At 41.0% G+C, this 14,716-nt stretch overlaps 1 protein-coding gene across 1 annotated transcript in view; it reads left to right on the top strand.

Moving 5' to 3' along the window:
- The window catches only part of C7 (complement C7), a 131,078-nt gene extending 122,326 nt beyond the window's left edge, over positions 1-8,752 (top strand). The window contains 1 exon segment of the mRNA XM_029578140.1: positions 5,600-8,752. Within this exon segment, the coding sequence (XP_029434000.1) occupies positions 5,600-5,778 (179 nt within the window). The 3' untranslated portion in view covers positions 5,779-8,752.
- Positions 8,753-14,716: the final 5,964 nt, after the last annotated feature.

The following is a 14,716-nucleotide window of genomic DNA, read 5'->3' as shown; positions in this document are numbered from 1 at the left end:
TTCAGTTTTGATTCTGCTATCAGCTATTAGGAGGGAAACTCTGATTACCTCAATCGTCTAGAGAAATTACTGCAGAAATGTCTAAAATGGAAAGGATTTGAACACCAAAATGAACACCGATTAGACTGAAAAGTAATCGGAGGAGCTGTCCATGATAAGTCCCTTATACTGACATTCTCATCTTTTGGGATTTTCCCATCTGCTACAGAGAGATTTCCAGTCTCTGGTGAAGCAGATTAGTCACATGGCGACTTTTCAGAAGGGTTACCTGTTTACAGAAAGGGAAAGAGTGTTGCGTCCATTGGTCCTCGACGGCTTCGCCCCGTTTGCCTCACCTTATTCACGGCTCCTCCCACTTACCTGGGAAAGATGGATACCGCAGCGTCTACAAGCCAACCTCTCTGGTGTCCCCGGAACGGCTATGGTGCAGCCTCTCGCCATTGCTCCTCCTTGGTGCGAACCTCGATGGCGTTCCCTCATGATGACGTCACGCCATCTGGGTATATTACCTTCACAGATTTGCTAGCTTGTTGAGTTAGCAAGGACTCGAATCAGTTTCTGTCTATGCTACTCTGCCGCTTCCGTGCTGCCGCAGGAAGCTCTCTCTCTGCTCTTCGGGGTAACTGCTAACCTAGGTACCTGCTCCTCGGGGGCCCCCTCTTTATTTCAGGTGCCTTACAGGGAACAGGAACTCGCTCCTTGAGTGCCTGCTCTCCATGCCTTGGTGCCTGTTCCTTCTACAACATACCTGGTGGAATTGCATACCAACAGCTAACACCTAGTGAGTACTCTAACTCTCAGTCTACCTCATCCACAGTATCTCCTTGTGGGAGACCTGCTGCGGAACCTCCTGACATCATCAAGGAGAGAAGGGCTCCCTCTGCCAAGGTCCCTGAGACTACAACCACAGACTGCCTCACTACTGCCACCTCTGGTGGAGATCTTCAAGCTGTCTAATAAAGAACTATCCTGTGTTTTGTGTGTATGAGTCTAGCCCAGTGCTGTGGTTCCTCACAGGGCTCCTCCCCATGGGTGTGGTCATCTCCACAGCACCCAAGGATCCACAAAACACACATTATCATAACAAAGAGAGGCTAAGCTTTATAGATAACTTCAATGCATGGCTCAAAATGTGGTGTAAGGAGCAAAGTTTTGGATATATTGGAGACTGGGGCCATTTATGGAATAGTGAAAGGCTCTTTGTCAAAGATGGCTCTTATCTGTCTGTGGCAGGAAAAAGGATCCTAAGAGATACATTCAAATCCTGTGTCATAAAGCATTTAAACTAGACGGTGGGGGTGGCAGAAGGACCTTGGAATGTCACCCCTCAAATACAAATACAAAGAAAATGGTGAAGGAGAACAAAAGTCAGTTGAATAAGGCACAAAACAAGTCCAAAAAAAGCAGTGACCTGAACGAGAGAAGCTGGAAAGCTATAGGCACAAATGCTCGAAGTTGGGGCAATAAAATCCAAGACCTGCAAGTCCTCATGGTGGAGGAGGACTTGGATATTGTTGCTATTATAGAGACATGGCTCTCGGATTCTCATGATTGGGATACGGCCATAATGGGCCATAACATGTTAAGGAAGGACAGAGAGGAGAGAAAAGGGGGAGGAGTGTCTCTTTATGTCAAAAACAATATCCAAGCAACTGAACTGCAAGGAATGTGGGATAGAGAAGAAGCATGATGGGCCGTCCGAAAAAAAGATGATGGTGCATCTCCCGAGCCCAAAAAATGGTAAAAGCCTGTCTGGGCCCTTCTCGTACTGTGAAAATACAACAAGGGTGATAAGTATCTTGAAAATTACCCTAACCACACCTCTTTTTTTTATCATGGGCACTATTTTTTTTATATTTATAGCAATGAATTTAGGTTTGAGTTTGTACTTGAGGCAATGGAGGGTGAGGTGACTTACCCAGGGTCAGAAGGAATAACGTCTTCCCTCGTTCACAGCTCGCTGCTCTACCCACTAGGTTACTCCTGTATAGCAAAGAATCTGTGGTCACTGCTACTGGACTGCCAGCAGTCATAAAGAAGCTAGACCCAGAACTGCTTAACTTTGGAGATTCGTCTATATCCTGCTATTGGAAAGCATAAAAAAATGTGTGAGTGAGCAGTCTAATGCAGTGGAGAGTGATATCTAGAACTAGAGCGATCTAGTAAACCAGTCTGTGGCTTCATTTTCAGCAGTTGCAGAACAGTGCTGAGAACTTTGGCAAACACCCACTGCTCCTGAAAATTTTTTTCTTTCTTGTGCATCAGTTCCACTCTTTTTTTTTTTTTGCTGGTCAGCTATATTCAATTCACTTCCACCCTCTGGGAGGAGAACAGCTGCACTTCTATTTTAACGAGTCAGCTGAAGACTGTCGGTTGCATTGTTCTTGGGACCAGCCTCTCGCATGGAAGCCAGGAAAGACTGGGGGCCATTGCATGGCCCGAGAGTGGAGCACATGCTGACTAGGCCCATTCCCTAACATTCAGCTTCAGTCCTCGTTATCAGGCCTCCAGATTGGCTCCAACCAAAAAAAAGAACTGTGGGGCAGGAGAGGTGAGGAGAAAATGGTGGCTGGCTGGAAGAAGAAGCTTTTCCCTTGCCATGAAGGTGGCAAAAGAGATGTTGCTCTCTTAAGGAGCCACCCCCAGTCCCATGTACAGGGGAGAGGCCATAAGTGGAGAGGTGCTGTACCTTCAAGGCAGGGAGGGGGGCAGAGTCTGGGGAGTACAATTTAAGTACCAGCCGGTCCCCTTACCAGCCTCTTCTTTTAGCTGTATTTTCCCACTGAGTTTGCCCATCTCTGGACAGTTTGCATGGTCTCGACGTGGTGGGTGTGGGTGAGCATCGATTAGTCCTGGCGTGGGGCAGAGTTGACCATGCCCCAAGGGCACTCAGCAAGTGCTATGTTAAAATGCTGGTCAGGCAGAGATTACTAATCATGGATGCATGAGAGTGGAGACAAGTTGCTTGTCAAGTCTTCGGCTTTGACAGCTGGAATTGGCCTGCTCAACACCCCAAAATTCTGCTGCATGTTCAATAAGTGAGCCCTGCTCTTTTAAGGACCAAGACATCATCATACCATCATACCATTACATAACTAAAAAAACTAGCCAACACAATAACCCCAACTCTAACTAAGATCAACCTCTCACTAAATGAAGGAGTAATGCCGGATATTTTGAAAGGAGCTATTATCAAACCAATAATTAAGAAAAAGAACCTCGACCCCCTAAATCTCAATATCTGTAGACCAGTCTCAAATGTACCCCTATTAGCCAAACTAATTGAAAAAACAGTACAAAAACAATTGTCAAACCACATTGAAAGTAATAGCATATTATACCCAACGCAACATGGGTTTCACAAACACTACAGTACTGAAACTCTGCTACTAGCTTTATCAGATAATATATTAAGAGGTTTTGATACAGGAACACACTACATTCTAGTTCTATTAGATCTCTCCGCAGCATTCGACATGGTAAATCACAAAATACTACTCAATAGACTGAAAGAAATAGGTCTCACTAATAAAACAATAAAATGGTTTGAGTCATACCTAAACAATAGATGTTTTCAAGCACAAATCAAAAATACACTCTCAGACAAAGTCACACTACAAACCGGTGTCCCACAGGGATCAGTCCTGTCGGCAATACTCTTTAACATTTATCTCCTCCCGGTATGTCACCTACTAGCGGGACTTGGAATCATACATTACTTATACGCAGACGATATACAGCTACTGCTACCCATTGCGAACACCATTGAAGAAACAATGAAACTTGGCAATATGTATTTTGAAATTATCAAACAGCTCTTAAATCAAATGGAACTGGTAATAAACATCGACAAAACGGAATTCTTACACCTTGAACGTAAAAACATACATCACATTCAACCAACAGTCACAATTAAAAATACCCAAACCATTGAACTAGCAACAAAAGTACGGAACTAGGAGTAATAATTGACCTTGTACTAAACATGAAACAACACATCTCACTGAATATAAAAGAAGGATACGCGAAACTAATGATTCTGAGAAGACTAAAACCTCTTCTAACACTAAACAATTTCCGCACAGTTCTGCAGGCAATGATATTTGCAAGCACAGATTACTGTAACTCCCTACTTTTAGGTCTACCACAATCTACAATTCGGCCACTACAAATATTACAAAACTCAGCTGCTAGAATTTTGACTGGCAAAAAAAAGAATGACCACATTACAGGAACACTCGCCGAATTACACTGGCTTCCAATTAAACAAAGAATTCAATATAAGGCTTTATGCATAATTCACAAACAAATCCACGATGAAAAAGCTGACCTTAACACTGCACTGTGTGTACATGTCCTGCAAAGAAACCTGAGATCTGCTAATAAAGCTCTACTAACTATCCCCTCTGTCAAAACAGCCTGCCTCACGCAAGTAAGGGAAAGAGCACTATCACTGTCTGGCCCCATGCTATGGAACACCATGCCACTTGAAATAAGGCTGCAGAGAAATTTGAAAATATTCAAAACCAATCTGAAAACCTGGCTCTTTAAATAAGCTTTTTATAAAGATAAAGAGAAGGAGAAAACCAGTTGATTGATAAGGACGCACCAAACTAGAACTTGTTACTTGTAAACTACAAATGCATATTAATGTTAAATTCAAACCACCTAATATGTTCCCAACAGACAAGCTTAACTTACACACATAGTTTATTGTATTAAATTGTTACTGTACTATGATGGCATATGATTAATTTGTAATCTATACCACTCATATTTTCATTATCGTGCCTTGCTGTAAACCGTTGTGATGGTTATCTAACTTAACAATGGTATAGGAGAGTTTTTTAAAATAAATAAATAAACAAATAAATCTTTGACCTGGTAAGCAAGGATCGTATTGCAGGGTCATTAGAGGGATAAGGCTTCAATGGCCCTGAGTCTCCAATGATGAAATGTTGCAGTAGCTTGATATTTGACCATACCCTCGCCTGCAAATCAAAAGGCGAGGGTACGGTCACTCAATGGGGATTTGAGAATATGATTAGTGGTTGAATTGTTTTGTGTAATTACCTTATGCTGCAGCCTTATCTCTTCAATAAAGATCTTGGTATTGAATAATGATGTGACATAGAATTTCTTTCACATTTCCAAATATAAGAAATTGGGAAGGGTGGTAGGGATCAGTAAAGTGGGCAGTTAAATAGGCTGGTGAGAGGAGATGACTTTGCATCTAACACTGTTGTGCTTCATGAAGGGAGTGGGAGGATGGGAAGTGGAAAGACTCATGCTGTGACTGAACCTGCTAGCCAGATGAAGGGAGTGGGGTGATTCTCCCCACCCCCAATCTCCCCTCCCCCACAATCCTTTTTTTTGCTTTTACCCACCAAGGATAGCCCTGCATCTGAGTACCAGTGCTTTTCTTTCTAGAAAAAAGCATTGGCCATTGCCTTTTTCAAAAGGCAGCAAAACAGTCAGCACTGCTGTAGCTTTAAGAGAGAGAGCTATTATTTTTGCATGACTTTTTTTTTAAGTGGATAGGATTGTATCCTGCAATTCTGTTCTTTGTCCACTCCATTAACTTCTTTTATTTTTCCAGATCAAACAAACAGATGTGTCTGCAGAGAAGAAAGAGTATGCAAAGATGGGGGAATCAGTGTGTGTATCCAAGTAAATGGTGAAATTACCAAGCAGACCATGAGTGAATGTGAAGCTGGTATTCTCAAGTGCCAGGGGCAGAATATCACCATTGTCAGTATAAGACCTTGTGATATGTAAAAGAAATAAAATACCTCATGCTTCATTTATCTCACTGCCATGGAATATGTCACAGTTTCTCAGTACTTAGGCAGTTCAGATAGACTTTCATGCTTAAAAGTGCCTTAAATTGGTTTTTGTCTTCAATATATGATCACATCAACCTTTATTTTATTAACTATGATACAAAAGGTGTGAAGAAACAATACAGAAAGCATTTTAGATTTTCAGGGTATAAAACAAGGTTTTGAATTATGGCAAAAACCACAGTATTGAAAATCTGAATCTGATAAAGAAAGTGAAATTTTGGGATGATGAAGTGGACTTATTTTCAGGATATTCAATATTATTATAAGTCTTCATTGATTTAAAAGTTAGAGAAAGTCTAGACTAGGACAACATAGATTTCCATTGATCCACTTCTAGAAATGTTGCAAAAGATTACAGTGAGCTATTATTCCCATGTGTCAGAATTATACCAGACAAGTATTTGAAACACGCTTAGCCATTCAGCTAAAAAAGACTGATAGATATGCAAGTAATAACTATAACCTACTGGACTAAAAAAACCCAAATCATTGATATCCTTTTCTCATTCAGATTTTTCACTTTATTTCCAAGGAAGTATTAGCATTTAAACTACTTTAAAGCTTCTTTTCCTTAGTTGTTCTCACAATTACAAAGCTAAGAAATCAATTTTCTAAGGGTTTACATTCCTAACTATGAGAGCTTTGCTAGGAGCCTTAATTTTCAGAGTTTTCTCTGAAAATTCAGAGTTTTCCTTTCACCTTCAGAGTTTCCTTCAGAGTTTCACCTTTTCCTTTCACCTTCAGAGTTTCCTTCAGAGTTTTCCTTTCACCTGTTATTGTTTGAGTTTATTTGCATTTTCACCCCCTGTTAAATGTAAACCAGCATGATGTGCTCCTTATCTCGAATGCCGGTATAGAAAAGCACTAAATAAATAAATACATAAACAAATACATTTTGGATCCTAAAAACAGGTGTCTACTAGGGCAGTAGTAGGGTAAGAAAGCTAGGTACTTAGCATTGATTTTCAACATTAGGCACTTAATGTAGCCTACATTTAGACAAATGAATAGCAGGCTTATATTTATGGTCCTAAAGTTATGAGAATTATCAGCAGAAAACTTAGGGCCCTAAGTTCAGATGAAAATAAGCATCTAACATAAAAGCCACACTTAGGTGCCTAAAGTGCACGCAAATGCCGACTTGATCGCGTAAGTGGGGGGATTTTAGTAGATATGCACGCCGACGTAATTACCTGTTACTTCAGTTCATTCCCAGTTCAACCCAGTAAAGGAGAGGACTTCCTAATCCCCCTAGCTAACTTGCCTCCCTTTTACCCTATTAGCTCCAGCCCTTAAAATCCCGCAGACTAACCTAGTTTTTTTTGTTTTAGGACATACATGCCATTCATAGCAGAAGTAAAGTTATGCGGATAGGGATGCCGGTGCATGCTGGTGTGTGTAAATATTTATGTGCTGGTTTCATTCCTACTTCCTGGAACACCCATGGCTCCCCCTTGCCCTGTCCATACCACACCCACACCCTGCCCCTTTTTTGAAAAAAAAATGTACTTGTGTATTGGGAGATTCGAGCATAACCAGGTGCATCTTAAAATCCACACGGTGCATGCTGGGCTGATACATGCATGTATCTCTCAGCTTTGGCGCACATAGGTCTTTTAAAATTTGTCCAATAGCTTCTTTTTGAATATTGACCTCTTAGTAAATTAGGGTGCTGCTGAGCTGATCTAGCCATGCACCTAACATACTGGTGCATCTAAAGTATGAGCAGCTGAAAAGTGCATTCAGAAGAAGAGATTTTTAGTGACAGGGGCATGCCTGAAGATAAAGTACACATCTTTTATTTCAAACAGTATAAAAGTTTCAGAATTAAAATATATTAAAGAAGAGCTGGAAAAAAAACAGGAAAACAACTGTTATGGGCTAAAAGAAATGCTTAATACTGACAAGCCGAGAAAAAAATCTTTTATTCAAAAGTCAGATATCTTAGGAGTTTCAAATTATCAGCAAAAGCAAACTCAGAAATCTTTCTCTGATAAAATAGTCTAAACAGGTCAACACGTTCTAATTACACTCCAGTGAGTTAGCTACTTAGCAAACATAACATTTTCCCCTGGTTTGCACTGATTTCTTATCTGCAATATGCTAAATACTATCCTGGTAAGGTGATGTGGGCTAGGATGGCAGGCTAGCACTAAGTTTTAGCACAGTTCTGCATTCCTTACTACTTACAGTCTCAACATTCCACAGTGAACTGATCAGTTCCAGAAAAATCTTTATACTGCATTTGCACTTTTATCTTTTACTTTATGCTTTCTTGCCACACTCAGATATCTTTTCACAGGTACAGTATATTTTCACATGAACCCCTCAAAGAGAGTCAAGGAACAGGCAAGTTCATAGTTTGAAAAATCTAGAAGTTTGAAAGTCTGAATAAAATCATATTTCAATATTAAGTATATAAAATCCCCCAGTAAATGATTATGTTAATCCCACTTGCGTGTTGTTATTATTAACATTTGTGCAGCTGGCTAGCAATGGATATGTGTCTGTAATTTTCTGTTGCAAGTAATTTGTTCTTTAAAATCTGTGTTGCTCTCGGATGTTTATTAGAATTAATGACCTTTCTACTGTAACTACCCCATTTTTCATTTTTGCTTTAATGTCACTGCTGACATTGCTGCTGTCAGCCTGTCCTGACCTCCTGCTGGAGAATGGCATGTAGAACATATATAAATGATAATGACAAATGGAGTATACAGTTGCAGATGAATCCAAATTTTCATTCAGCATATGGCACTGTTATATATTTTCAAATGTTATAATTTTAATACAAATTTTGTTGTAAATAAAGTTTTATTTTTTAAATTGCAAGTCATTTCTCCCCCCCCCCCCCCCCCAAGACATTGCACTATGGATTGGTGATTAAATTCAAAGAAATGACCGGAGTTACCTTTTGTCTGATTCACGTGTTATAGACTTTGTTGCTTTGAAGAACCTCTATCCGTACTGCTTTTGTTTGACTGGATGAAAGTCTTGAAATCTTTTACAAGTTATTTTTCTTGCAGAATATTTTCTTTGCTTTCTCACAATCATTAGCAACATAACAAGGGTCATTTTCAATAGTGTGTGTAACTGAGCAGAGATATGCATAAGTAGCTGCTTCTAAATGCAGGAGCCATAGTTTTTAAAATACTAAATATCACTGCCCCCCCAAAGTATATGTGTATGTTTCAGTACATGCACATTTTTTAAATACAGGGATCCACATAGTTTATACACCTATTTTATAAAAGTACATGTGCAGATTCTGTGTGTAAAATAATTGTAACATGAACTTAAAAACCTTTAGTTTATGTGTGGAGGGAGGAATTTTATAAAGTTGGCTGATGTATGCACATATCTCGCTTATGGAAATACTCGTGTGGAAAGGAAAATTGATAGCAAGAATATTTTTTGAATTTACTTCTAACTAATAAGTCAGGGAATGTGCTTCTCTCTAAAAAACATGTACTGTTTATAACATATTCCATTTCATTGTATAAGCCCAGTGCTTTTGGACTATTATTCAGTACTATTTGCATTCAGTTTTTATTTTTCTGATTTTTTACAGCTTTCTTCAGCTTCTTTGGGCTTCTAGCTTAACTGAAAAATTCCTCAACTGTGACTACAGCACCATAAGTCTTCTTTTATCTGCCTAGGGATTTACCCTTTCTGTTTTCTTCTTTCCTTCCCCATCTAACTAAGCCGTTGCAGTAACTGTCCTCTGTTTGGGAAGTATAGGCTGTAATTTTCTCTTGAACGAGGCACAAGAGCACTCATTAGTCAGTAGGGGTCACTGTTGAGCAATGACTGGACCTCACTTACTCCAGGCTGTTGCCCTAGACAAGACAGAGGAGCAGGAGCTGGGTTCAGGACTTGTACTCAATTCTCTCGCACACTACTGCTGAGCCATCTGGTTGGACCTGTATTTACTTATAAAAAATGATTATATAAACCATCTCAACAAAAGATAAATACATTTTTTAAATTAAAGGACTATGAGAGAGTATATATGACACTCCCTCATAACACCTTAAAAGACCCACCACAGATATCTGGCCCGGTCCTCCTTAAGAGCCAACCCAGCAAGGGATTCTGGGTCAGGGAGGATCCCTGTAGCCTTGGATAAGAAAGCAGGGCCCAGAAGGCTAGGGAGGCCCCAGAGAGAAGGCAGAAGCCAGCCTAAGCAAGGACTGTGTATATTTTATTGTTGTAAGCAGCCTCCACACTGTACATTGGTTGTTTTTGTATGGTACCAGTCAGAGTTTGGCCTCCTTTTTATATTCCTGGCTATTTCCCAACCTGTAGTCACTCCCAAGTGACCACAAGGGCATGTTTTAGAAATACTAAAAAAATCTGAAGGGATTGGCTTATTCTACTTTTATCATTTGCCATTCAGCATAGCAGGACTCAAGATACATATATTAAAGAAATACAACAGAACTTGGCAACCTTTATTGGCTGCATGCAGAACCCCCCCCCCCCCCAACCCTTGGTAACAGTGCTGGGGGTGGGAATCCTCTTTGACAAAATGTATAGGGGGAGAGGGGGCAAAGTTACTTTGATTACATTCTGCCATTGCCAAGGGGAGAGGACTCCTCCTACAATGTTAGTTGCTATATGGGATTGTTGGCTCCAGTGAGACAACGTCCATATAGAGTACTTTGCTAAATATTGGTAAAAGTGAGAAAGCCTGAAAATATGCAGGTGGAAAGGATCAGGATGGAGAATCCCTGTAGAAATACAGTGAATAATCAAGATGAGGTTACCTTATTTCCTATCACAACCAGTAACATGCATTGTAGTAAATAAGTTGATTGAAATTATAAGTGCACAGAGTAGTAGAGGAGGAGTCAAGATGATGGCATGTCAGGAGCGTCTGCTTGACTCGCCTGGAACTTTGTCTCCAATTTTATTATTTCTTGCCGACGATATGCATTCTAAGCGAATGGGGAAAGCATGGGTGTTTCCCTCGGCACGCTCTCTCCCTCCTGATCAGCATACCATTCCCGAACTCGCCACTACCTACCCATTGTCGGGGGTGGCGGTCCCCGCTGACGGGTCTGGGGAGATTTCTCTCAGCACTCCTGTCCTAAGGACACCATTGGCGCTTTCTTCTTCCCTCCCTCCAGATTTGGCACTTGCAGACCCGACTTTGGTCTGTACGGGATCTGCTCTAGAGGGAGCTGCTGCAGAAGGTATGGCTCGATCGGTAACATCGATGGTGGGGAGTGTGGGGTTGGAGGCCTCTATAACTGTTTCTCAAGCTGACCATTCTCATGGAGGTGAGTCTATTTTGAACTTAACAAATGTTCAATCTACTATGGCTCCATCTGTGACTCTTGAGCATATACCTATATCATCTCCACTCCCCAAACCCACCATGGTGACACTAGACTCTTTGGGAACTAGTGGCCCATTTGGGCCCTGCATTTCAAGGCTGTTCTTCTCAAACATCTCAGTTATCTTTAAAATTGGACGCTCTGACACAGGATCATAACTCCCAGCTTATAGACCATTCTAATAGGATCCAAAATTTAGAAGAACTCTCTCATGCTCGTGAGAATGGAAGAAAATATACTTTATTGAAAGAAGGAATATTTTTTGAAGAAATATGTAATATCTCATTCATGTATTTCCGAAGTGTAACACATAGCTGCTCACCGATTATCCTTGGAAAGTTCAAAAACTTTCAGGCGCCTTAAGCGATTTTCAACAAATTCAGCTTTCCTGTTCAAAACCAAATGTTCCTGGATTACTGATGTCTGCAAATTCTGAACAACTTGCACATATGTGTATGCAATTTTAAGTGTGCACATGCCTAGCCACATAAATTGGATTTCTACCTCAGAAGTCAGGGAATTTTACAGCTGGTGCGTGTCCATGCCATGACCTGTTTCAGCAGTTCATCCACCAGTTCACCCATGCAAGAGTTAGGTCCTCGAAACCCACCTGGTTTAACAGTTTATACTCCTCCCAGAGATGTTTTGTTTTTTTTAACTTACATCTCCTCTATTGCGGAAGTAAAGTTACGTGGCACTGGACCTGGGCACGTGCCTGGGCATGTATTTATGAGCATATCTCTTGGCCACACCCCGAAATGCCCATGCTCTGCCCATACCGCACCCCTTTTTGGATCTGAGTGAGATGTGCATACAGTGGGAGATGCATACACATCCTGGGGCTTTGAAAATTCGGTCAGCACGTGTAAGCCCGACTTGTGAGCACATCCCCTAATTGATGTGTACAGTGGGCTTTAAAAATTCACCTCTCAGTCGATAAGTGAACAATTTAGCCAGCTAAAATTAGCCAGAAAATTTGTCCGGTACATTCAGCGAGATAAGCATCCTGCTGAATATACTTGCTTAAAGTTAGCCAGCTGCATATGTTTTTGAAAATTGACTTAAAGTAAGAGCTATCAAATTTTCATACATCTTTTATATTTTTAAATACACTTTTCATACAAATAACTTTTTTAATGGTTTTATATTAATGTGCTTGTAGTATGTAGAATCTTGCTGCAACAAACTTGGCAGAAAATTCTATATTGTCTTGCTTGTCATGTTTAAGATATTAATCAGGGACTCATTTTTATTGGGAGAATATTTTCCATTTTGTAAACAATTCATGGGGAATGCTTACATTGATACATTTTTCAATCAATGCAATTTCAATAACATTTCACTCGAATGCTAGACACATACAAAAGAATTCATATTTGCAAAATGTTGTAGCACATGACTATGCATTCACTTTATCATATCACACTTCATAGGCAATTGCTCTGAGGCCACGGAATGTATTTGGCAAAGTGAATACAAATTTATCAGTAGTTGTTCCAATGTACAAATATAACATCCATATGGTAACACGTGTTGTTTTTCACTTTGTCCTAGTTCCTTTCTTTTCAGAATTTAACTATACCTTCAACAAATATCACTGGTATTTTTCCTAGTCTGAACCTTATAAGTTGCTGAGGATCAAATATATTCACCTCTTTTGACTAATCAGAGCATTTTTCTCACTAGTAATTTTATATATGGTGTTCTTTTTGATGATTAGCTACCTAGTTTGTCTTCTGACCTGTTCTTTTTGAGCTGTTTTCCTCTTTTGGATCCAAAGTCTACCTGTTTCTGTTCCTGGAAACAACCCCTTTTTCTCTATTTATATTTTTGTCTAGGAGCTTGATAGGTGACGTGCAGTAATCTTTTTCCTAATGATCTTGTTGCCACATGCTTATTTTGTTTATTATGTGGCCCTTCTTCTGGTTGTAGCTATGAAAGCAGGGGACACACTCAGTACGAGGGCTTAGAACTTATCTAGTCTCAACAAAGCTTGGCATGGATTCTCCAAAATGGGGAAAGGATAGACCTCCAAGGCCCAGGGCATAGTGTAAGTCTCTTTCTCAGCATGTAAGCTCAAACTCTGTATTTCTGAAACTTCCCAATGCCAAGAAACAGGCTGACACATGAATAAGATGTTCCAAAAATAAAAAATTAACTCTTCAGATTGTTCAATTGAAATTGATTGTCATTAAGTACATTTTCTTCTTATCAAAATCATAATGACAACATTAAACTAGGTTCAACCTGATTTGAGGCTGTAGTCCCTTAATCTTTTCCCAGGAGTCCCCTTTCTTCCTGTGAAAGGAAAATAAGGCTGCATGGTATGCACTGGAAAGGATTATCCTATGCCTTAAGGGTCTTCCTTATATAATACCTGGGGTCCATTGCTTCATCTTTTTCTCTCCAAAACTCTTCTTTCCTGTTCTCCTGGTTGAATGTCTGGCATGGAGTCCCAGATTCCTCCTTTCTCTTCCCTGCTCTGGATTCTAGTTGGCATCCAATACTTATCTGCATAGTTCTCTTAGATGACACAGGGATTTTCCAGTCTGAAGTATACAAAAATACTGCAAAACAGGTGCTGCGGTTGGCCGGCCGTGGGCTTCCCCCACAGCCGGTCCTCCCTACCTCCAGCTGGAAATGGAGGGGGTTCCTACAGCGCCACAACACCTCCCTGCAGTGGCGATGTGGCAGGGCACATCGCCACAGGATCAGCCGCACTGACCAGGGAATGCTGCTTCGTTGAGGGGGCTTCCCTAGGCACGTGTTCTCCTCTTCAAATTTAAAAGGCCCATGGCAGGAAAATCACCACGGCACCCCCAGATGACGTCTCCTGGATCTTCCAATAAAAGGACAGCCCAGACCAGCCATGGGTGCCTCAGCAACAGGTCATCTCTTGTGAGTTGCAAGTTGCTTGTGGTCCTGCTCCTGTGTTCCTGGTTCCCGGTCCTGCTCTTGATTTCCCATTCCTGTACCTCTGCTTCTTCAGCTTCTCCTCCTGGATTGACTCTTTGGTTTGGACCTTGGATTGCTTTAACTCCATATTCTTTTTGGATCATCTCCCAGCTGACCTTGGACCTCATCTTGACCTCGCTTGCCCTGCCACCTGCCTCGACCATGGTTTGTCTTCATCTCAGCTGTTCTGCTGCCTGCCCTGACCTCAGCCTGTACGGACTTCACCTTCTTGCCTGATTCCTTCTTCAGATACCTCGTTTTCCAGAGGCCTGCGCCTAAATCTAACCAGTGCTGGAACCCAAGGGCTCAACCTGCAGAGAACGTGGGTTGGTATTGGTGAAGCTCTGGTTAGGCCTCTGCACCAGCCAGCTCTGCCCACCGACAGCAAGGACTGCAGGGCTCCTCCCTGCAGGTAGTGTTAATCTCGCCTTGGATCAAGGGTCCACTGACGAAGCAATAGGGAAAACTCTGTCTTCTTCCCTATGGGTAGGAAGGGTGGACAAAAAAACGTTCTCCCAACTAAAATCCACATATACTCAAAACACACAAACATTATTGAGACCACTGCCATTA

Source organism: Rhinatrema bivittatum, chromosome 1 (assembly GCF_901001135.1).
Source record: "Rhinatrema bivittatum chromosome 1, aRhiBiv1.1, whole genome shotgun sequence".
NCBI classification, from domain to species: domain Eukaryota; kingdom Metazoa; phylum Chordata; class Amphibia; order Gymnophiona; family Rhinatrematidae; genus Rhinatrema; species Rhinatrema bivittatum.
This window is presented reverse-complemented; position numbering and strand designations above follow the sequence as displayed.